Source organism: Corapipo altera, unplaced genomic scaffold (genome assembly GCF_003945725.1).
Source record: "Corapipo altera isolate COAL_440 unplaced genomic scaffold, ASM394572v1 22, whole genome shotgun sequence".
NCBI classification, from domain to species: domain Eukaryota; kingdom Metazoa; phylum Chordata; class Aves; order Passeriformes; family Pipridae; genus Corapipo; species Corapipo altera.
In genome coordinates, this window is record NW_020884886.1 from 2899255 (window position 1) to 2923377 (window position 24123).

At 38.4% G+C, this 24123-nt stretch overlaps 1 protein-coding gene across 2 annotated transcripts in view; it reads right to left on the bottom strand.

Annotated features, from left to right (window-relative positions):
* The window catches only part of KIAA0232 (KIAA0232 ortholog), a 66845-nt gene that overhangs the window by 37435 nt on the left and 5287 nt on the right, over positions 1 to 24123 (bottom strand). Inside the window, exon 2 of one of the 2 annotated variants that reach the window (XM_027642994.1) lies at positions 10802 to 11305. In XM_027642994.1, coding sequence (XP_027498795.1) covers positions 10802 to 11032 — 231 coding nt within the window. In that variant the 5' untranslated portion in view covers positions 11033 to 11305. Of the gene's footprint in view, positions 1 to 8963; positions 9012 to 10801; positions 11306 to 24123 lie in introns of those variants that run through there. The other variant, XM_027642995.1, reaches the window with a different exon arrangement.

Consider the following 24123-nt stretch of genomic DNA (forward strand, 5'->3'; position numbering starts at 1 on the left):
CAGCAATTCTACCACTTCCCTCTACATTGCCAAGAAACTGGAGAAGCAAAAGAAAAGCAAGTTTGGTAGTGATTCTTCTTTCATTTGCTGTAATAAGAAATATCTACCTTCTGTAGGAAAAAATGTGCTATCTTGCAATAAGACTGACATAAAATCATTATGCAGCTCACACTCTACATAAATGGCAAATCAGCTCATAGTTCACATAAATGGCAACATTAGAAAGGGAAACATAACCCCTATTTTTAAAAAAGAAGAAAAGGAAGACTCTCTGAACTACAAGCCAGTCAGTCTCACCCCTGTGTCTGGCAAGATCATGAAGCAGATCCTCCTGGAAACTGTATTAAGGCACGTGGGAAATAAAGAGGTGACTGGTGACAGCCAACATGGCTGCACCAAGAGCAGATCATGCCTGAAAAATCTGGTGGCCTTCTACAGCAGGGTAAAAACACTGATGGGTAAGGGAAGAACAAATGGCATCATCTACCTGGACTTGTGCAACGCTAGTGACACTTTCCCACACGACATCCTTGTCTCTAAACTGGAAAGACATGGATTTGACAGAAGAACCACTCAGTGGTCACACTCAAAGAGCTGCAGTCAATGGCTTGATGTCCAAGGGGAGAACAGTGACAGATGCCATTGCCCTGGGTCTGTATTGGTACCAGTGCTGTTTAACATCTTCATTGGCAACATGGACAGTGGCATTGAGTATTCCCTCAGCAAGTCTGCTCAGAACACCAAGCTGTGTGGTGCGGTCAGCACGCTGGAGAGAAGGGATACCATCATCCAGAGAGACCTTGACAGGCCTGGGAGATGAGTCTGTGCAAACTTGCAAACCTCATGAAGGTCAACAAGGCCAAGTGCAAGGTGCTGCACCGGGTTGGGGCAATTCCAAACAGAAACACAGGCTGGGCAGAGAATGGATTTGGAATTGCCCCAAGAAGGACTCAGGGATGTTGCTTGATGAGAAGCTCAGCATGAGCCAGCAATGTGCTCTCACAGCACAGAAAGCCAGCCGTGTCCTGGGCTGCATCAAAAGTAGTGTGGCCAGCAGGTCCAGGGAGGTGATTCTGCCCCTTGCTCCACTCTCATGAGACTCCACCTGGAGTGCTGTGTCCAGCTCTGGAGCCCCCAACACGAGAAGGACATGGACCCACAGAAGCGACTCCACAGGAGGGCCAGAGCACCTTTCCTATGAAGACAGGCTGATAGAGTTGGGGTTGTTCACCCTGGAGAAGACTCTAGAGGGACCTTACAGCACTAACCAGTATCTAAAGGGCTTATAGGAGAGTTGGGGAGGGACTTTTGACAAGGGTATGTAGTGGAAAAGGTTGCACAGAAAAATTGTGGATACCCCATCCCTGGAAGTGTTGAAGGCCAGGATGGATGAGGCTCTGAGCAACCTGGTCTAGTGGACGGTGTCCCCACCCATGGCAGGGGGGTTGGAACCAGATGATCTTTAAGGTCCCTTCCAAACCAAACCATTCAATGGTTCCATGACAAAGTGTATCCAAAATGGAATAAGACCTCACTGTCCCTAGGATGTCACAATTGAGAATCTGGGGAAAACTGCAATAGATCACAAGCATATTTCACCTTTAGGATTATTCAACAAGCAGAACACATAAATACATTCAGTGATCTCCCCTGAAAAAATGCTTCTGCTAAACTGAGATTCAGGAAGAACTCTCATACATTGCTTAAAGCCACAGGGATGGACACCTTTTTATAAGAAAATTCGCTATAATTATTGCGAAAGGTCTGATGGGCCAGGATCAGCTTATACATTCCTTACAGGCTGCCTCAGACTGAGACAAAGAGAAATGGGAAAGATAGGTCAGAAGAAAACACAAGAAACAGTAGCTCAAATTCAGCTTATTTTCCCCCCAAAAAAATGCAACAAGAGGTTCTGCAGACAACGAGCAGGTTCTTCAGAGAGCAGCACAAGTTTTCTCCATGATAAAAACCATGCTACCACAGAATAGAGAGGACTGGGAACCATTCTTTAATGTTAGATAATTACTCCAAATCTAGGTATTACCAGGGAAAGAATTCATCTTAGACTTTTAGTGAAAAGCCAGGGAACTGTCTACTCTGGTCTCCAATCGGGAGGCCTGGAGACACACCATCTATAACGCTGCTGATGCTTTTGAGAAAGCATGCAGGATCACTCTTGAGGAGAAAAGACAACACAGAAAGAATCGTGTCTTGCAGAATATACCGCCTAAGGAGTCCTTCTGCTTTGCCTTTTGCAACAGGACGTGTCTATCTCAGATTGGCCTTTTTAGCCACCAGCGTGCTTGTAACAAACGTGGGTAGAGCCCTCCCCAGATCTTCGTTTGCGAAGCCCAGCCATGATGTCTGGTCAGTACAACCACCTCTTTCCCAGTTGCTGCAACTGGAACTTTACCATCCTTTGCAGCTGGACTGTAACAGAACAGCTGATACTGTATCAGATCACATCATGAACTACTGCGACCTCAAGGTCATCACGGTATTTGGGACTGATGGCAGGCAGGGAAGAACTCCACCTATCAAAATTAATCAACCTAAGTATAAAATCCTGTAATCCGAGTTTCCGTCAATTAAAAACTCTTGCTTATAATCCTACCAACTTGGAAGGGTAGTCTATGTGATATTCACTAATTAGAAGTAACTCTAGGTTAAAACCAGGCAGAAGAAATTTGTCACACCCACTCACAAGAATGAGAGAACATGCAAATGCTGCATCTGCTGAAATCTTATGTTTGTTGAGCAGGCTGCCTTTAGACTTTTCCCACTAAAGCAGAAAAGAAGCAAATTTAGCAAGGCTATAGCTACAGCTATAAAGACATCATTTTACTTACAGGTCTGACCTACATAGCAGAAAAGACAAAAACTCAAGAGAAACTGCCACTACAGAGTCAAGGTGCCTGAAAGGGACATGTTTATGGCTGCTCTCTTGGATTTAGAACTAAAGTTGTGTGACACGCATCACAGACCACTGTAATCATCTCATCTCAGAGAATATAGGCAGCATACATCCATGCTTGGAGAAACGTGGCAAGTGAACTGTCACAATGGTCTATACACCAAGAACACTAAGGAGGTTCTCAGCTCACCCCAGAACCCCAAACAGTACAGTTGTATCAGCACAGAGATGGCTGCAAATAAATCCTGACTGTTGGGAGGACTCACCAGCCTGGCACTTGAGCTTGTATCTCTGCTTTGCACTATGTAAGCCTTTGTGAGAATACATCAGTAGTCATAGTTTAACAATAAAGGAAGGAACAGTTCAACATGATCACTCCCACCAACACAAACACGGAAGAGAGCTTGAAAATACAAGTTTCTCAGATAACCACAGTCCTTGAGAACAAATGCTTCTCTTCTGCACTAACAAATAAGCTGAAGCTGATTACCCTGAAACCTGTGCAGTCCATGCAAATACAATGCCCCTGAGAGCCTACTGCTCAGCTCCAATCCCTGCCACAACAATTCCCACCCACAAAACAGGATAAGAATACAAATGCATAGGCCATGACACTCCAAATCTGTCTCTGACCTATCTGTCAATCACCAGAGAAATACAGAACAGATCAGTTATCACATAACTAACCAGTCAAATGCCAACTAAAATTAATAAGTAAGTTTTGTGAGGAATGTGCTTTTACAGTAAAGCCCCTTCAGTCATTCTCTTCTGCTTAACTGATGAGGAATACACATCCAATCAGTTTTTCTCACAAAATTAATACTGCACCATAAAAATTACTTCTCAGAGTTTTAATTACATAGTCCCCAGTTAGAGTACCTCCTTCCTAGAAAGGGATGGAGGGCAGGACCATAGCTAAGTTTTCCTCTATAAACTTTTTAGCTACCTGAGCTTTTAGAAAATAGTTTAGTTTTTGTATTAATAAGCAGTAACACAAACTAAAGTGAAAACACTTTGCATTCAAGACATTTACTGCTACATGTTGCTGGTAAACTTTGAAATTTACTGACACGTGTGCAGCAGTCACACAGCACTTCCCTGCTGTAACTGAACTCACTCTGCACATTGTAATGCGTTAAGAAAATTTGTGTTTGAATGACCCAAAGCTATTTCTTCAGGACGATAAAAGAACAGGTGTAATTATACCAGAAGCAGCACTGTCAATTTTTTCTTACATAGGCATAGCAGCCAGACTGACACTGAATAACGAGGTTAGTGTAGTACAGAGGAACTAATCCTCATTTCACCTCCTATCTTCAGGTTATGGATGCGATTTTCACTTCAGAATGCACACAAAACCCCACACCCTCTTCCCCCCAAAATATATATGTGTAAAACTGATATCTTTTAGTAGCATTTAAATCCAGACATTAGGTCCCTCTACTGGGTTAATATGGGATAACAGGAGAACAAACATCCCACATTTGACTGGATCTGGGAACCTACAAGTCCATCACAAGTATGGTCACCAAAGTGTCCTGTGTCATCAGCACATGCCAGCCTAATGCAGAGTAAAAGCTGGCAATGAAATCCCCATCCCAGCTCAGAGGGATGGGCCAAAAGAATTTACGGAGATAAAACCACAGGGTAAAGCCCTAAAATGTATCAAGCATGGGCTGAGGTCTCTCTTCCACTGCTGTTATTCTCTTAACGTAAGAAAGAAAACTACACTTTGGACTATAAATATTTAAGTACTAATGATGAAAAAGTAAGAGCAAAAACTGTGACCAAAGTCAGCAGAAGCGTAGCTATGATTCGGAAGACTTTTTATGCCTTCATGTAAAAGATTACCTGAATGGAACTACTTTGAATCAGTCTGCAAATAATTAGTCTTTCAGAATAAAAGCCTCCTTGCTAAAAACTGAAAAATCAAAAGCAAAAATCTCATCCTGGTCACAAAAGAACACGGTTTGTAGTACAACAGCTACTTAATTCGGAGTTAAGAAAATACTACCTTTTTTAATTTTTTTTTTTTCTTTTTTAGGATTTTTATTTTTGAGAGTCAGGAAAAAAAAAGTGAACTTCCAGAAATGAGTTGAAAGAAGTAGATCAAAAGCAACAGAAGACACTTGATATGGAAAGTATGCATAGCAAATGCATTTAGACCTTCCTGCTGCATGACCAAAGGCTTACAAACAAAGTCTTTATCTCACAGAGTGTCTAGCTTTTGGGTTTGGGTTTTTTTTTTTTTTTAAATAAAGGCTCTATCCCTTCTAAAGAGAGAACAATCTACAGGCACAAGTCAACATGTCTAAACCATAAATTTGTTACAGTCAAGATCAGCTAGGCTTACAAATAGTTTATGAAAGATACAACACAGAACACTGATTTTAATACTGTACAAATAAAATTCAATTAAATAATGTTTCACACAATATATTTTAAGGCAATGCCTTCTGCTTCACACAAATTATATTAACTTAACATAATATTTACTGTATCACAAAACTGGTTTGAGAACACATGCATCTACAAATATACTTTTAATTAGCATTTAAACAATAATCAGAAATCTTCCACTAGGAAAGTAAGAGTAAGGTATTCTGATTAAAAATCAATCTAGTGTGAAGTCAAAAGGCTGTCTCACAATCTTGAGATGTCCACCAACAGCAATTCTGTGGGTTCCCAAAAGATAAAAATTTGTCAGTAATTTCATTTTTTTTTTCCTTAATTTATACTTTATTCCAAAGTAAGAAAATTCAGTCATAAAATGAAAAGATGAAAGCACATATACTTAACAGAAACATTATGCACTTTACTTACATTAAACAGTCTGTAAATACATATCAATTTTATGAGATTTTTTCTTAATGGACGAAAAGCAACTAAAAGGTCATCTACCTCAGAACAAAATACCAGTGGTTTGTAAGCATTTTGGACAGACACCATTGATAGGCCTCAAATCACATAAACAAAAAACCCTAACACACCTAAATAATGAATGTTATATAACATGGTTCAACAGACTTCTTTAGTAAATTCTATCACGTAGACATCAAATATATGTGTAAATCAATTTGAGAATCATGTTCTCTAGAAATTTTGTAAGCAAGCACATATTCGTTTATAGTAAAAAAAAAGGGCAAAACTATGACTGAAGTCCTTACTTGTCTTCTGATATGACAAACCTAAACTAACTAGCCACAAAATGTCTCAAACTATTTCTATGAAGTGTATCACAAAAATCAAGGAAAATATGCAAACCCAATTCATACTGTTTTTGTATACTCTAATCCATCTGTCAACACTGGGGAAAAAAAAAATCTCAAAGAGCCTCCTCCTTCTGCCTTCTTAAACCCTCCCACCAGCAATATCATTGCTGCTAACAAAAAGCAGGAGTGGAAAAAAAAAAAAAGGAAAAAAGTGTACACACTAAGAATGAAGGACTCTTTAAGAATTTTCACATTATAAGCTTTTAGACTCATTCCCAAAAGTAGCAAGTCTGGCTTGAATAACAATTGTGCTCTAAATGCCAACAATGACTAAGTTACCTTCAGTCCTTGAGTATTTAAAAACAAAGCAAAACAAAAACCCCAACAAACATTAAAAGTGTGTGTATTTAGAGGATGTTACAGTAATTCTTCACAGGTATGTATAACATATGTATAACCATAGCAGACCTGAAGATCTTGGTACCATAGTGCAATTTATCATTAACAAGTTTCTTTCCTTGAAAGCTCTCTAGTCCTTTGAGACACAGTTGGGCAAAACATACTTGCTTGTAAATTTTCCCAATATATTAATAAATATTACAGTTTAAGCCAATGAATCAGAATAGAAACTGCAAACCTTCCAGTAAGATTTGGTTGCAGTGAATTAGGGGTTTACTTTCATTTATGTTTCCTGTACTTGCAAAAACTCTCTGGAAATTTGTGACTTACTGATCTAACATTTTGTGATACTGAGCCTGAATCCATGTAATGATACCCAGCACAGATATTTCTAATTGGGCTAGGCATGGAATTAACACTACTAATAAAACCAAACAAAACACAAGCAAAGCCCAAAATCAAACCAAAACAAACAAACAAACAAAAACCAACCAAAAAAACCAAACCAAACCCAAAAAAAACCCAAAACAAAAACAACAAGAAAAACCCCCACAACTCCAAAAAAACCACAGACTCACACACATACAAAAAAAAAAAAAAAGGGGGGGGGGGGGAGAAAAAAACCCACACAACACAACCTCCCCCTCCTTCCTTAATCTTATCTTCTATCCACACATCAAACTAGCACACTGCCCAGAGACAGATAATACTGGAGGAAGCCACAGAAGTCTGCATCAGAATCAAGACCAAAACCCACCTATTAAATATTACTAACAAACCAGAAAGGGACACCCTGCTTATTCTCAAAAATAACCCTGAAGACCTAGTTAATCAAGACTCCCATATTCTTTTGAAATTCTTACTTTAAATGTAAACAGAAGTGACTCATGGCACAACACTGATATCTTAAACACCTGGGTATGCCTGGTAAGGCTGGGAATTGTTTTTTCACTCATTTTTTTATATTAAATCTTTTTGTACTTACCTGACAGAACCTCAGTTCAGGACTTCAGAGTTCCATTTGTCTGCTACAGCTGATGACACCAGAACACTACAAAAAAAGCACTGAAGGAGGTTCCCTGAAGCAACTAACATCGTGCTAATGATGTCATCAACATTCCGAGGTGGAAAGATTGTCATGACCATCTTAACTTGAGTTTTCAGCATTTCTAATGAAAATGACAGTATCCATAAGACTTCCTAAATCTGCCCTCTTCATCATTAGCACCCCCAAAAAAAGCAAATTGCAATGGATTGCTCATATGTGTAATCCCATTGTGAGAACATGCATTCCTTCTAACCTGCTCAAAATAGAAGTCATTGTTGTACTTTGAGGAAAAAGGGATGGCTACTCACTCCCTACAAAAACAGAGTTCTAAAAGCAAAGATTCACAGAATCACAGAACAGCCCAGGCTGGAAGGGACCTCGAAAAATCGTCTGGTCTACCCTTTCAAGGGAAAGAGCCTACACAAGACTATCCAGCACATGTCCTACTGTGTCTCAAAAACCTCCAGCAATGGGGACTCTACCACGTTCCTGAGGAGGTTGTTCCACTGAATGATTGTTCTCACTATAAAAGAAACAACAAAAAGAAAAACATTTTCATATCAAGATGAAACTGCACCCACTGCAACCTATACCCATTTTCCCTTGTCTTCTCCATGTGACTCCATGTGAAGAGAGTGCCTCTTTGTAGCTGTCCTCTAAGCTGGAGAGAAATCATTGCAATAAGCACACTATTGAAAACAGTTCTTTCCCTGGAAATTCTTTCTAAAGAATTAAAGGAATTGTATGGGAGAAAAAAAATCCTGAGATGCCAAGAACCAAATTTATGATGAGAATTAATCTGAGTTAAAGGAGCTCAGCAACTCTAAATACTTTACTCCTAAATTATTTCTTGTTTAGGTATTTAACTGCTGCTCTATTCCCTGATTTCTATTTGTAAACAACACTAGTATTTGTTTTTTCCCTTTGTCCTAAAATTGTACTCATCATCAAAATTGGACTGAAATTGCTTAGATGTAAACATGTTTTAGAGTATAAATTTTCTTGTTTCCGAATGACTTAAATAAACCAAAACTAATTTTAAAATGTCAGATCATACAAAGAAACAGTAGGAAATAAGTAAAATAAAAATAAATTTAAAAATAAATAATAAAATAAGTAACAGAACAACAGTGTGTTTTAAGATTCCTCAATTTTCCCTATAAGATATTTGTACTTGCAGGCTTTAAAGACTAAGCTATTTGAGAAAGCAATTAGGTAGCAGTATGTTTCACAACAGATGCATCCAATCATTACTGCAGAATATCATCCCAAAACTAAACTGATATTAGGTCTCAAAACTTAGAAAATAGTAATTTGAAGTAGGGTGAACAAATGCAGTAAAACTATGTTATAAACAGGATCAAATTGGAGAAGATGGAAAAGAAACTACCAGGTTCAAAGCTCGATGTCGTTCAGAAGACATCCTGTACACGGGTACCACAGCACCCGCTCAGCAACACGGGTTTTGGCTACCCTGCCAGCATGTGGTATTCTTCTCCCTTTGGCTCATTAGATAACCAACTTGGAAAAAGAACAGACACATTCCTTAAAGCTCTGTTATCAAACCCACAAAGGATCCAGTTAAGGTATCGAAACGAGAAATAAACAGAATGAGGTTCTCATAATACAGTTACCCTGCTTCTTGCAAAGCCTGATAAAAAGAAAACTAATTTTGGCACTTCAGTAATTTGAAATTATCACAGTAGCAACTTCACAGTTATGACTGTGCTCTAAAATGGACTGAAAAGAAACATGTCTTCATTTTTCCCCAAGGCCACAGGGCTATCTGTAAACCTCCTCAAGTTCTGATGCGGTTTCACTTGGTTTCTTTTTTTCCATCCTCATCCCACACACTCCTTTCAAACAGATTTTGTAACCTTTTTCTGTGACCTTCAAAAATACAGCTATTCATGTCTGACCAAGACCTAAATGTTAAGGTACATTCTAAAAAGTGCTTACACTGTTTGGTTTTTTTTTTTCACATTATTATTATTAATCATGGGGTTGTTCCTGGTGACATCCACTGCTGCCAGATAAACTTTTGAACCAAAAAAACTTTTACATATAAAGTTTTCTGGTTTGTACAATGGAGGCATGAAGGCCTTTATGCACAGTAATGGTTGCTAAGAGTTCAAAAACTGGCAGTATGAAGTTTTTTCTGCTTCACTTACATTTACATCTATTTCATAATACCCTGCCCTACTTTTGCTGGATTTTTAAAAAGATAAACTAAAAGACAATGAAAGTTCTGAAGCAGTTTGGTAGTAATGTGTGAGGTATAACCAAAACAACAGCAACAAAAAAGAACTAATAATTAAGCCACCAAATAACAGGTATTTGCTTTCCCTCTTTCCCACTGTCATCACAACCACCTTCCAAGACAAAGCCTATGAGAACAGCATCACCACCCCTTCTTAAAAACACCATAACTTCCCTGAGCCCTGTATCTACAAAACTCCACTATTAAAAGTATTTGAAACAGGTTCATGATCTGGAGAAATTAAAAAAAAAAAGAGAGAAATAAAAAAAGAGATGAAATCAAGACTGAAGAGTATGTTGCAGGGTCATACAAAATCCACAGCAATAAATGCAGAAGGAAGCACTGTGAGCTGTGCCCATCTGATACACAGTTTCACTTTTCTCTGCCCTTTCTGAATTACAGAACAACTCTCTTGCATGCCTTTTATCAGCATTAACATGATTTAGAAGAGATGAATAATGCATGTACAATAATGTAATTAAAATACCTGAATACTAAAAAAAAAAAGTGATTTTTTTTTTTTTTAATTCTTTACTGAAAATAGCACAAGATGAAATCCAGGAGAAGTGATGAGGGGCAGGTCTACAAACTACTGTGGAGCAGAGCAATTTGACACACAGTTCACAAGAATTACATTAGTTTACTGATGTTCCAATATTAAATTAACCTTATAATCACGAGCAGTGAAGGTCTTCCTTTACGATACAGAACATTCCAGTGTTAATAATTCTGGTATCAACTGTAACAATGTGAAAACTTTGTTCCATGTAATTGCTCATACAGCGACCTTACTACCTTAATCTCAGTTCACCCATCAAATTTGACTCCCCTGTGGTTTATACCCCCCTTCCACCCACACACTTAAAGACAACCACCCCCCCATCTGAGGCATACCAAGGTATAATACACAAAACATAACTGATACAAAAACTCACTTTCACTGGACAACATCTAAAATATGTAAATACCTGTTCCTGCAGGTCGTAGTCATAGCTATCATGCAGCAGAAGACTGAGGACATACCGAGTATAAATCATGGCATCAATGCCACACTTCTCTAGCTCTTGTCCCAGCCAGGTCTGCACTGGACCCAAAGCATGTAGCAGAGACATTTCAGAAACAGATACAGGGCCTGGATAAGAGCTTGAGGAGCTTTCAGATGGCAAACCATCCACAACAACTGTACAGATAGGGCGCATGAATCTAGGTGGTTGGCATCCTTATAACGTGAAGCATTTTCTGCAGTTGATTTTCCGACGATATCTGGAGGTGATTTTCACTCCAGTAAATAGGAGAGAGGCTTGACTTCTAGGACAATCATTTATATTTCCTGGCAGTTAGCCGTCTAGAGACGAACATCACTCTTCAGGCATGACCAGTGAATAAACTAAATCCTAATAGCAAACACATATGTAGATGTGTTTTTCTACCTTAATTTCACATTGAGGCCAGATGCAAGTCCCCAGCAGGACCTATAAAGAGGAAAAAATGATAAGTTGTGATAATATGTATCCATACATGAATAATATTAAACAGTGAAAAAAACCACCCGAAGTAGAAAGCAGTCATTCACATACTGCTTACTCCAAATACAAAATACATCTACTCAGAGTTATTTTGAAGAGTGACAGGAATTATTTCAAGTTTAAAAGTGACTTTTAGAAAATGTACTTTTTAATGCAGGAAGACAGACTCTTTCATCAAAGATTTCACAACTAATCTGCTGACTGAAATATATGTTTGACCCAGCTTTATGAGAAAGCTGAGATTTTATCACTTTATCAGCTGAAAAACCCACTTTGATTAAAAAAAAAAATCTATGTAAGTTTGAATAAAGAGTGTCTGCATATTTTGCATCACTAGAAGACAATATAATCCTACTGTTTTGCAGTGATTCTCACTTCCAGAATAGAAAAAAGTGTCATGCTTATAAAACACTGAGTTTATGAAATTCATCTGGCCAGGAGTTTCATAAATCCTACCACTAAATACCTTCAGGTTCAGGTTTCTTGGTGGTTTGTTTTTTGTGGTTTTTTTTTTTTAGTTTTGATTATTTGCCTTGATTCAGGGCACCAAAACATTTTATCATCCAAAATCTGTCCTTATAAAAATATAAATCCCTGGAATAACTTTAAAAATATGAGCAGAACATAATTTACCCATGCCAGAATTAACATTTAACACTCTTTACACAAAGCATACACCTGTCTTACCTGAGAGCTTACACTCTAAACCATATCCTAAAATAGACAAACTAAGACTTACACCACCCACAGTCCCAAATCAATCTCGATAAGTAAGGGGCAGAAGGTGCAAGCACCACACACGTCAGCACATTCTGCTCTCTAACGCAGAAGACAACAGTCCAAAAAAGGCATTTCTGGATTGGTCTGCACATCAACCACATGCCAATCTGGCATTTGTGTAGGCCTTCTCTCTCCTCTCCAGCTTCTCTCAGCAAGAGAAAACAAGGCTCAAATCCTAGCAGGAAATATCCCTCCTCCAAAAGGAAAGAAAAAAGACTGATGTATCTAAGCAAAATCTACTATTTTGTTTCAACCCCACTGCAAGATAACCAACACACTCAAAGCAGACATCACCTAATATAACCATATAAACTACATACTGTGGGAAACATTTCATGGGGACAGCATGTGTTACGTGGCAAAAGAAAATTGAAAGTTGATACATGTCGACACAACAAAAGATGGCAGTTTTTAGGAGCTGACTTTGCACCACCACCCAGGTACAACTCTATATTCCAGATCTTTACTGAGTCAATTGCAACATCACCAAAAAGAAATCCATTAGGATCAGCTGCTACGAGTTCACAAATCCCTACGCTCTGCTGAAGTGACCTTTCTTCTCTGGTGGCAGTGTGTACTTTGAGAAAGGGTATTCATCTTTGTCAGCAACGTGCCTGCATTAGTCACAATCTCGTAAGCAAGCACAAATAACAGTAAATAGAAACATCCTGCAAGGTCCAGGAGGTTACTGCTTCACCACAAAATTAAAGAACAGAAAGTATGAGAAAAGTCTAATATTGTGACCAAGATAGTCCAAACCCAAAACCCACAAGTCCAAACTCTTAAGAAGTCCTTACTATCCTAACTGTTGAAGGACAGCATTCCACTCCAAGACCTATTTTGTCCTTTGTGCTCTCCACATCACAGCACGTCATGAACACTCTCCCTGAGTCAATGCCACAGTCAGAGTCAGCCCCCCAAGCCCCGCGTCTCAAACATATGGGAAAACTGACACATTTCATTTGTCTTGTTTGAGACATCAACCAGAACTACCTTAATGTTCAAGAAATGAACAACTTTCTGCCACAGAGTTCCACCGGAAAAATGAATTATGAAAGGACAGGGAAGAAAATCCAATTAAAAAAAAAAAAGTGAGAAAGTGACTGAATGAGAAATTAGTTTGTTCTGATTCAGCAGGTCTCCCTGGTCTACTGGGGACTGGTGGAAAAAGGGAAGAGCATCACAGGCTTGCTGAGATGGAGGAGACAGCTTTAAACTGAAGTTGCTGGGGAAGGGGAGCCTCAATCCATCCCACTGCTACCAGTTTGATGCCAGAGCCAGCAAGAGATGCTCAGAGCCTGGAGAGGGATCGTAGGTCAGCAGGAGAGCATCTGAAGAACGCACAAAGGAATTCCTGCCACTCCAGCCACTAAGTTGGCTTCATTGGGAGCCCAACCTAAATGCCTCTATTGCACAGGCAATGAAAAAGAAGTTAGAGACGTGCACATGCACACAGGGCTGTCATCTTCCCAGCATCACTAAGATGTGGTGGGACAACTCCTATGACTGGAGTGTTGGAATGGAAGGATACAAGGTCTTTAGGAAGGACAGGCAGGGGTGACAAGGAGGGGATGTTACCCTCTATGTCAGTGATTCACTGCAGTGCACAGCGCCAACTAAGGCTATGGGTCAGGAATAAAGGGAGGGCAGGGACAGGTGACATTACAGTGGGGTCTGCTACATGCCACCCAACCGAAGAAGGAGTGGATGAGGCCCTCTATAGACAGACAGGAACAATCTCCTGTTCACAAGCCCTGGTCCTCATGGGGGACTTCAACCACCCCAAAATCTGTTAGGGGGACAAAACAGGAGGGCATAAACAATCCAGGACCAGAAGGTCCCTGGAAGGTGATAATAACTTCCTTTCCCAAGCTATACAGGAGCCAACAAGGAGAGGTGCTATGCTGGGTCTTGCTCTCCCCAAACAGAAGGGGCTCATGGGGAACATGAAGCTCAAGGGCAGCCTGGGCTGCAGTGACCATGAAACAGTGGAGTTCAAGATCCTTAGGGCAGCAAGGAGGGCGCACAGCAAGCTCATTACCCTGGACTTAAGCAGAGCAGTTTGGCTTCTTCAGGGATCTGCTTGGTAGAATCCCTGGAGAAAAGAGGGGCCCAAGAAAACTCCTTAATACTCAAGGATCACCTCCTCCAAGTTCAGTAGCAACACATGCCTACCAAAGGAAGTCAGGGAAAAACACCCGGCATCTGTGTGGATGAACAAGAAGCTGTTGGACAAACACAAACAGAAAAAGGAAGCCTACAGAGGGTGGAAACAAGGACAGGTAGCTTGGGAGGAATACAGAGAAATTGTCCAAGCAGCCAGGAATTGTCCAAGCGGTTAGGAAAGCTAAAGCCCTGACAGAATTAAATCTGACCACAGACATCAAGGGCGACAAGAAAAGTTTCTATAGGTACATCAGTGATAAAAGGGACCTTCTCTGGAAGGAAATGGGAAACATAGTTACCCAGGACATGGAGAAGGCTGAAGTATTCAATGATTTTTTCTGTCTTGCTCTTCACCAGCAAGTGCTCCAGACACACTGCCCCAGGCAAAGGAGGCAAAGGCAGGGACTGGGAGAATAAAGAACCATCTACTGCAGGAAAAGGTCAGGTCTGAGACTACTTAAGGAACCTAAAGGTGCAAGAGTCGATAAGACGTGATGACATACACCCACAGGTCCTGAGGGAACTTTATGGGGGCTTGTAACAAAAATGGGAACAGACTTTTTATGAGGGGCTCTAGTGACAGGGTTTTAAACTGAAAACTGGTAGATTTAGATTGGACATGAGGAAGACATTTTCAACAATGAAGGTGGTGAGACACTGAACGACTTGTCCAGAGAAGTTGCAGATAATCTATTTCAACTACTCAAGGTCAGGTTGGGCAGGGCTTTGTGCAACCTCATCTAGTGAAAGATGTCCCTGCCCACAGAAGTGAGAATTGATGATCTTGAAAGATTCCTTTCAACCCAAACCATTCTGATGCTACAATATTGCAAAGCTTCTGGATACTATGTCACTTCAATCAAAACTTTGACACATTGTTAAGCTCTTTAACACCTAGTAAGGACCGAGCTTATGCTTCAGCTTTTCCGTGAATGAGATGATAATGTGGCCTCTCTTTTCTATCTTAACACTTATTTATGTGAGCCATTTGAGAAACTCAGTTGTTGAGATCTAGGCTAACAAAATGTGATTGACTTCAGTTAAAGTGCATCTTGCTTTTATTAGGAGGAGAGGGAAGAGACAGCAACAGAGAGACAGGTTATAAGAGGAATTAAGAAATTGGACAACAAAATTTTTAAAATGTTCAAATATTATAGTCCAGCTTTTTTAAATATCATATTCAATTACCTATTTTAACATTCATTTACAAAATATATACAAATTTCCTAAATAATATTTGAGTGTTCTCATTTTACATCTCTCAAGTACTTTGTTTTAGAGAAAGCCTTAAACATTTCCATTCTGTTTTATAATTAACAAAATTTTATACAAACTGAGTATTTTCCCATGCCAGTACTAGAGAGAGACTTTTCATATCAAATTAATGTAAGTCACTGAAGGACTAAACATTTCTACTGATAGATGAGAAGCTTGATTTTAGAGATAACATTTTCTGACAAATGAGTTATTATCCCTTTTAAATCTTTTTCACTGTCTCACTATAAATAACTTTCTCCATCCCAAACAATGGCCAGGGCTAATCTGAACAGGGGGAGCACTTCACAGCCTAAATAATTAGTGCAAGGCTAGTTATTTTAACTCCTAAGTTAGAAAGAATTCTTAATTTCCAGTTATAAAATACAATAGAGGGACATACCTTATAATTAGAATCACCAAATAAAAATGTACACATTTCTATAAAAAGTTTGTGAAAACTACTTTTTATTTACAAGCACAAAGTAAAAAGTACATTATTATATCAAAATAATTTCTATTTACTTCACTTCCTAGTATATTTTTTCCTTTTAAGTAACCTTCAGTTTTTGCAATACTAATCAATGACCTTACAAGGTCACAGTAGATAAACTGTCAACAGCTTAACCACTAGAGGCACAAGAGCCAATTTATGAAGTGTCTTGTAAAGGAATGAGAATACAATATTGTGTAAACACTAGGATTTTTCAACTTAGATTTTCTTAGAATAGATGTATTTCTCAAAATTCTATTCAGTGTGATAGTCACTAAACATTCTTTTGATCTACAACAGACAGCAGAAGACAACAACAAAGCTTTAGTCTCCTGAGATCTAGGTACAGTAAAACAGCAATTTTAAATAACCTACAGCAAGCAACAGAAAGGAGGATCAATGGCACAGAAACCGAAGCTGGAACACTCCAGGTTTGTCCTCTACAACAGACTTGCTCTTGCGCGGTAAATAACCTTTCATGAAGACTAAATAATCCTAGTCTTTGTCCTAAATAAAATTAAATAGGGGTATTGTCATAGCAAATGCATAGAATGGGTTTAAAAAAAAAATGTCTTGGTACCACAATAATCAGAGCAACACAAACAGCTTCTTGTGAGAGTTGTGTCTGTGGAACACAGCATGGCAGTGTAAAGTCACAGAGATTACCAAGGAGCACAGTAGAAGAAAGGTGCAAGGAAACCACTCTTCAATGAAGCTTGATACAAGCACACCCAGAAAGTGCTAGGGTGTGGAACTATCCATATCAGACTATCAACAGAAACATTGACTAAAAGCTGATGCCGAGCAAGTTAATTCAGTATCTTGAACAGCTTTTTGCCTCCATATTCCCTTTAATTTAAAAAAAAAAAAAAAAAAGTTATTTTAAGGTGTTTAAAAGTAACTTCTTTTTTTTTTTCCCCAAATTATTTCTAACCTTACAAAACAGTAACCAAAGCCAAACCACAAAACCCACTGAATTAATCTAAGGTAACCTCATCTGTATTTCATCAGCACCAAGAGACCTCTGAAAATTGTGTATCCACACAGCAAGGTCCTAAACAAACATGTTTTGTAAATGAAAAAAGAATTAATGTTTTAACAAGCTTTCAAATTTTCTTAAAGATATACCTACTATCAACTTTTAAAGTAACGGAAAATATTGGAATAAGAGCGTAAAAACTATACCCCTTAAAAATGTCCTTTCAGGTGCACTAAAGGTCCACAGATGATGTCTTGGAGATCATCAAAGGTAACTTAAAAAGGAAGTAAATTGTCTGCAGGCTTAAATTCACTACACTGGGATCTACACTCTCAGTAGAAAAAAAAAATCTTACTGGATTACATATTGAAGGAAGTTGAAAACTAATATACTGCTAATTTGCATAATCTGCAAATAATTCTCTGTAGACTCAAACTTACTCTTATACATTTTGATATATTACTACAGAGAAGCTGATCTCTTGGATAATGCTATAGATGGTACCTTTTTCCTTCCTTCCATTCCCAAAAGGGAATCTGTGTTTCCAGTGCTTCATTCTGCCTCCTGCTACATGTTAACAATTACACCAAACACATTCTCACACAATAGTTAAGTTGAAACTGCTGTTTTATACAAAGTTTCCTTTATTATTCTTTGAAATATACCAGTACATTACATAGTTTACAATTAACAGCTCTCATTTCAAAAGTTTTTGACCTCCACTATGGTCTTTGACTACGTATGACAATTATTCACTGAACAGAGAAAAAAAATTATATACTTTTTTTTTTAAATGTCGATGTAAGTATCCATGTATTTAAATCAGGAAAGTTTTTTCAAAGTAGCATTTTTTCCCAGAATGGTTGTAATAAAAGCAAACAATCCTTCCTCTCCCTGACAACTAAAGGTAGGAATAAATATGCAAATCCTAATTAGTATAAATCAAAGTAAAATGTTATCAAGCTTGCGCAACAACGTACTAAAATCACACACCCCAGTAAATTTTAGTTCCCTTTAGAAGACTGATAATCAAAAGTATGACCACATCATATGATGGCAACATAAGTCCAAACTGTTCTTCTATATTATGGGAGACTCTGCAATTTTACCATAATTTCTTTTGTTTCTTTCCGTGAAAAAAAAAAAAAATCAACAAATCCTTAACATACAAACCGAGTGGCCACACACTGGGGAAGGCACTGTCAAAGCCCAGAAACAAAGCCTATTTAAAGTCTAGCAAACAATAGAATCTGTGTCCTTAATAAATTTCACATGGCATTTAAAGGACGTGTGATTTCAGAAGTAAGAGAAGTTGTTATTTTTTAACCACATTCCTTGATAATCTAAGAAATTTGGCTGTATAATCTTCAGAGCAAGGACAACTTTTTTATGCACTGGCAAAGTCTGATGTTATTGCACAATAAACAGTGGAGCACGGGCTTGATTCGTGACCAAGGCACTGAAGCACTACTCTAAACCAAAAAAAATACGATAATGTTTATGGCTCTCTCTCCATCTCAGTTCAGACAAGTCCTACCACAAAGCTTCAGAAGCATTGCCCTGCTACGAGAAACACAGATTAAACACCCGGCAGGAATCAAAGAACTAAAAGTGGTCTAAAGCACAAAAGCAGCTCTGTAAATTTACTTTTAGATATATAGAGAGCCACCTTTTTCAAGAAGCATTACCAAGAAGTGCAACAGTGATAGAGTCTTACTTTTAATGGATATATGTTCAGTAGTGGACTGACGTCTAACAAGGCTGGGCTTACAGTTCTAGCTTAATTCAAGTTAGAGAACCCACAGGGCAGATAGAAACCAGTGTGTGGCTGTTACTGCAGCATTTTTTTTCCTTGCAAATCTGCAAGCTTATTTTCATAACACTTATCCAAATGAAAATCTGAAGCTGTTAATCCTGTATAAAAGCTTAATGGAATTACTCCAAGGATTGAAGAGCTACCATATAAGCCTCAGTTACTTAGGTTAGCAAAGGAAAAAAACAGAGACATAATCAAGATGACACTGGGGGAGTCACCAGCACAGTTCTGAAGGATTCTGCACTGGGACCCACATTACCTGATAAATTCCTGGAAGATGAGATGGGTGACACAGTTAGCAAGGTGGCAAAGGGTGTCAAAGGACAGCAAGAGATCAGGGATAGTGAGCACAAAGTAACTGAAAAAATGCAGAAGGACCTTTTGAAATTGGATTGGGCAACAAAAAGGCAAACAAAATTCAGCATAGGTAAACTTGAAATGAGACACAGGGGGAATAACCACCTGATGCTATTAATGCATAAATCAATGTGTTGTGAGCTGACTATTAATCCCAGGATCTATTTCCTAAGTAGTATGTTAGATATTTCATGGTACTATAAGCTCAAACTCAGTAGTAGTCAAAAGAACAAATCACAGAACAAAACTGAAGTCATTTTTGTGTCAGTGAATTAATGTTTTGCATGCATACTGTACAGAACATGCAAACCTGGTCCTGTAATATCAAAGATAACATGTCTCTCCACGGACAGAAACTGACTGTTAAATGTCTGGTCTTTATTAATAAAAAGTACCAATGAGTTAATAAGAGCTACATACAAAACTTTGCACAACAACTACTAGAGTAACTTGTCAAGAGATATTGAAGACTCAAATAAAAAAAATTAGATGGGCTTCAGTGGTAATTGAATAAGAGAGATCCCTCGAGAGTTTCCAACTAGACAAACCACATCAGGGTCAGGAAATCCCCTGGAATGAAAATAGCGGGAGGCAGAGGGAGTATTTAGGAGAGGTATCACACACACATGCACCCTCCCTGTTCTTTTTTGTCCCTAACTGCTCCCTTACAGATGCTGTTGCAGACAAGTGCTGGATTTGTCAAAGCCTTTGTCTGAACCAGTACAGCTGTTCTTATAAAACATTCATGTTCACCATCATACAAGAACGACACTTCAAAAACCAGTAGCTGGAGGAGTTCAATTAGCTGATCCACTCACAGGGCTGCACATCATTAACATCCATGAACTTTGTTACAAGATGTCAAAACATCAATCCTGTCAGAGAGCAAAACCTGAGCCCTGGGAAACGACTGTTAATGGACTGCAGGATTAGCAGGTGAGACACCTGCACTGAGGGTTCAGTTGTATATCAAAGACCTCAAATTCTCAGTAAACTGTTTATTCTTCACTTTTGCAAAACAAATAAATTATATAAGTTGGATAATGCAAAACTTGTAAGAAAAAATATCAAGACAGAAAGGGTTTTGAAAAAGCATGACTAGCAGCAAAACCTACACACACTGTGAAGAACAGTCACAGCATACTATGTCCACTACATCCCAAAATTTCATCACTTCATAGAATTATAAGGTTTGAAAGGGGCTTCATAAACAGACTCTTTTGGAAGGGTTCTTACTACATATAGCAGACTTGTGAAAAAGCATCTCTGCATAGTGGGGACTTATGAGGTAGTCCTTCAGTACACATGATATAACTGAAAAAAAAATAGTTAATAAGCCCCTAATAGTTGGCAAGTTTCACAGCTCATTCAAGAAACTGTTTCAGGAGGTCAAGACTCAATATTAAAGATGCATTAAAAAAACCCTTTGTTATGCAGCATGTAGCCACCAGTTTTATATCAATAAACATAATGGAGCTCAGAGCATTTCTGACAAAATAACACATGACAAATAAACCACAGCAGTAGCACAGTTTGTTGTGCAATTGTACCAGATTAAGTACCGCACATCTGTAACCTGCAAGCCCCCAACCCAAGGAATTTTATCTCAAAGAATTTTGCTAATTAATTTAAGAAGGACTTAAAATTGTTAAAAACACCTTTATTGATCAGATTTAAGAAATGGAAAAATATCTGTCAATTGTCTGAATCTAGAGGAGTGAAATACTGCTTCACTATTTTCAAATGCCCAACTGCCATTAACAATGGCAACAATGACATTATTTTAGCACAAATTTATCCAAAAGGTTATCCAGCTACCAATACAGTCCTAATAATTCTATTTTATTATTAAAAAACAACAAACATAAACTGACACGAGAAACTTTTTTTCCAGTTTAGTTTGTTACTGTCCATACAAGTGTTTGAACTAAATTTTACTTTATTTAAATGTGACTACATTTTATTTAAACATGATTACATTTTTTTTTAAATTCTATCTGAAAAAATAAAAATGTACATGTATGCATGGTATTTTTTATAAGTTTAAAAATACAAATCAGTATCTAATGAAAAGGAATTTAAGTAAATATTCCTCACATTAAAAATTAACTTAAAACGAATGCTGCACATAACTGACAAAATTTGAAGGAATTACTACTACTGCCGGCACAAATACCAGTTTGCAAAAACCAGAAGTGATGGTTTTTATACCACCAATAACTAACTTGCAGGAGAACAGCAGCAGCATCTTGACAGAGAAACCTATGTGGCTGACTCAAAGGCGAGTTGGTGTAACGCGAACGGCAACGCCGCTGCCACCACGAGAGGACAAGACGTTCTGCTGTTTCTCTCATCCTCCCTTCCGTGTTCTCACCCTTTTGTCCTTGCACTTAACACACCCACTGTGTGGTTGCAGGGACGAACTGCATCAGCTTGTTCCAAATGGAAAAAAATTCATTTTTGGTGGACCAGTCTTCAAAAAGCACAAACAGAATTCCACTGTAACAGTAGCCTGGAGACGACAAAGAAATTACTGGTTGCTTCAGTTTTGCTGAGAGAGGCAGGCATTGCACTGGAACTGGCCTAGAATGGGATGGATCACCCAAGTGTGGAGAATCCAAGGGAAAGAGTGTTACTGAAGAAGGTGACACGTGTGCACCTCAAAAACTCACCTCATACTCTACAGTATTCCCCAACCATCAGCGTAATTTCAGTACCACTGACATCAGGTTTCAGACTGTCCTGTTAAATTTCTTTTTACCATTGAAGACAATGCTATGATTTAAGTTGGTCAGTTTAAAACCACGGATTTTATCAGCATACCAGAGCAAGGGCAGTGACAAGCATCTTGCTCTCCCCTGCTTCCCTCAAGCCTATTACACACAGAGATCACCTGGATGGACTGACTGCTACTGGGCCTGAGAGATCCTGGGAGAAATATTTGTCTAGATCATACTTCAAGGAGGAGATAGTTACAGTCTTTTCTGTTCAGTCCCATGAGAATCTTCACAGGGACACTATTTATCAAAAGCTATATCTCTCCTTCCTGCCCTCCTGATGTCTTACTCAACTTTTAGAGCAGTTCAAACTATCTGTTACCAACAGCTATCTGCCTGTGTTTGAACTCCCTTCCCACGTGGGATGCCAATGGCTTGGAGGCCCAAGCAGCAAGGTTCTTGTGCGTGCATTAAAACAGATCTGCCTCCAGTTTTGAACACCTCAGTGTACAGACACAGCACCACTGTGCCACAGCAGTGTTGGGGACTCTTCCAAGGCTCAGGCAGCCACCAGATGGAATCATCCCCCAGGCCACCAGTGGGGCCACCCTGATAAAATATTCAGTGCTATTCACGTCAGCTGGAACACTGCTGCAGCACCAAGTAGCCCAGTGCCCACTCTTGTAGTGCAGCCACACAGGATTTATTTCAGTTAATATACAATTTACTTTTAGGCATACATTGCATCTTTCAGTCAGGAAAGGAAAAGCAGAATGAATTGTGAATGCCAGAGATCCAACCACCAGTGCTCATTTAAAGGCTACGGTATTTGTCCTGCTATTTATACTTCCAAAGTTAATAACCCAGCTGTATATAAACATCTAACTAGACAATGACCACACTATACATTTTGCTTTGGTTTATTAGTTTCTTTAATTTCTCTGAAGATCTTTTCTGAATACTTACTATTGAAGTTTTCTATACTTTCTCTGTAATTCAGGGAGTTAATTACTATCTTTTTGAAAAGCTTGAAATAGCCTCATGAAGGGTTTAAAAACAAATGCATCTTTGCCTAACCATATAGTCTTTTCAACAGTTCTTTCAATAAAAAACAGGTTACCATAACTCAGTTGGAAGTCACATATAGACAATGTTTTCATTAATAACCATGTAAAAACATACAAGATGTGTCAGCCACAAGAGGCTCAGTAAATGCAAAGAGTTCTGACGAGCTGAATTTGCAAGCTCTATAACTTAACCAGTAGAGAAGATACTGACTTTACAGTACAGACAATACAGCAGGCCTACAAAGGAAATGGCTTCAAGTGTTTTTCTCCTGCACTTCTATCACCTCTAATTTTTATTCCCAAATATTAGTAAATTGAATTCTATATATTTATGAAATTGAGATCTGAAGTAAGATACTCTGCTATTTTGAACAGAATAGCAAGTCACATGAAATAATTTATATTTTAGCATTTGAATGCATTTGCATAGGCATTGTTTGTTCAGTTTGTGTTGTAAAACAACCAGGATGTCCTTTTCCATTAAAACATTGGTGATTTTTGTTGTCATCTTATATCTCTACTTCTATGATGAAGTATATTGCCTAAAAATGCTACCTTCTAAAAAAAACCTGAATAGGTAAGACAGTTTAATACTGTTCTTAAAATAATACATTTGCTGTTTGCTACTTCAAATGAGAACTGGAAAGCTGTCATTTGCCTAAAATGCAAAATATTAAGCTATCACAACCACAAAACTTCTTACAAAAACAGCAGGTCAGCATTACATTACTTCTCTTCAAGGAAGTTACTGTATTGTTAACCAAGGCATTTCTTTCACAATTCAAGAACAAAGTTACTAAAAACTGGAACTCTGAGGTTTCTCTGAAGCTGGTAAGATATTCTGTTCAGAGAGGCTGGTGGAAAAATGAACTACATGTGACAATTAAACTCATATTTGAACTTATGGAGACATTTTAAAACTTTTGCCACCTCACACAGTTCAACATGCCTTCCATCAAAACAGCTATAAAAACATTAATAAAACAAAATTACTAAAGGTAACTCAGTTTCGCTGTCAAGTGCAAGAGTTGAATATGCAGCAGAGTGAACTTCTACCCCAGAAGACAGCACCAGGAGAACAGGAATTCACTCAACAGCAATCTTTAGCTAATTGGTAATGGTCATTAGCTCAAAA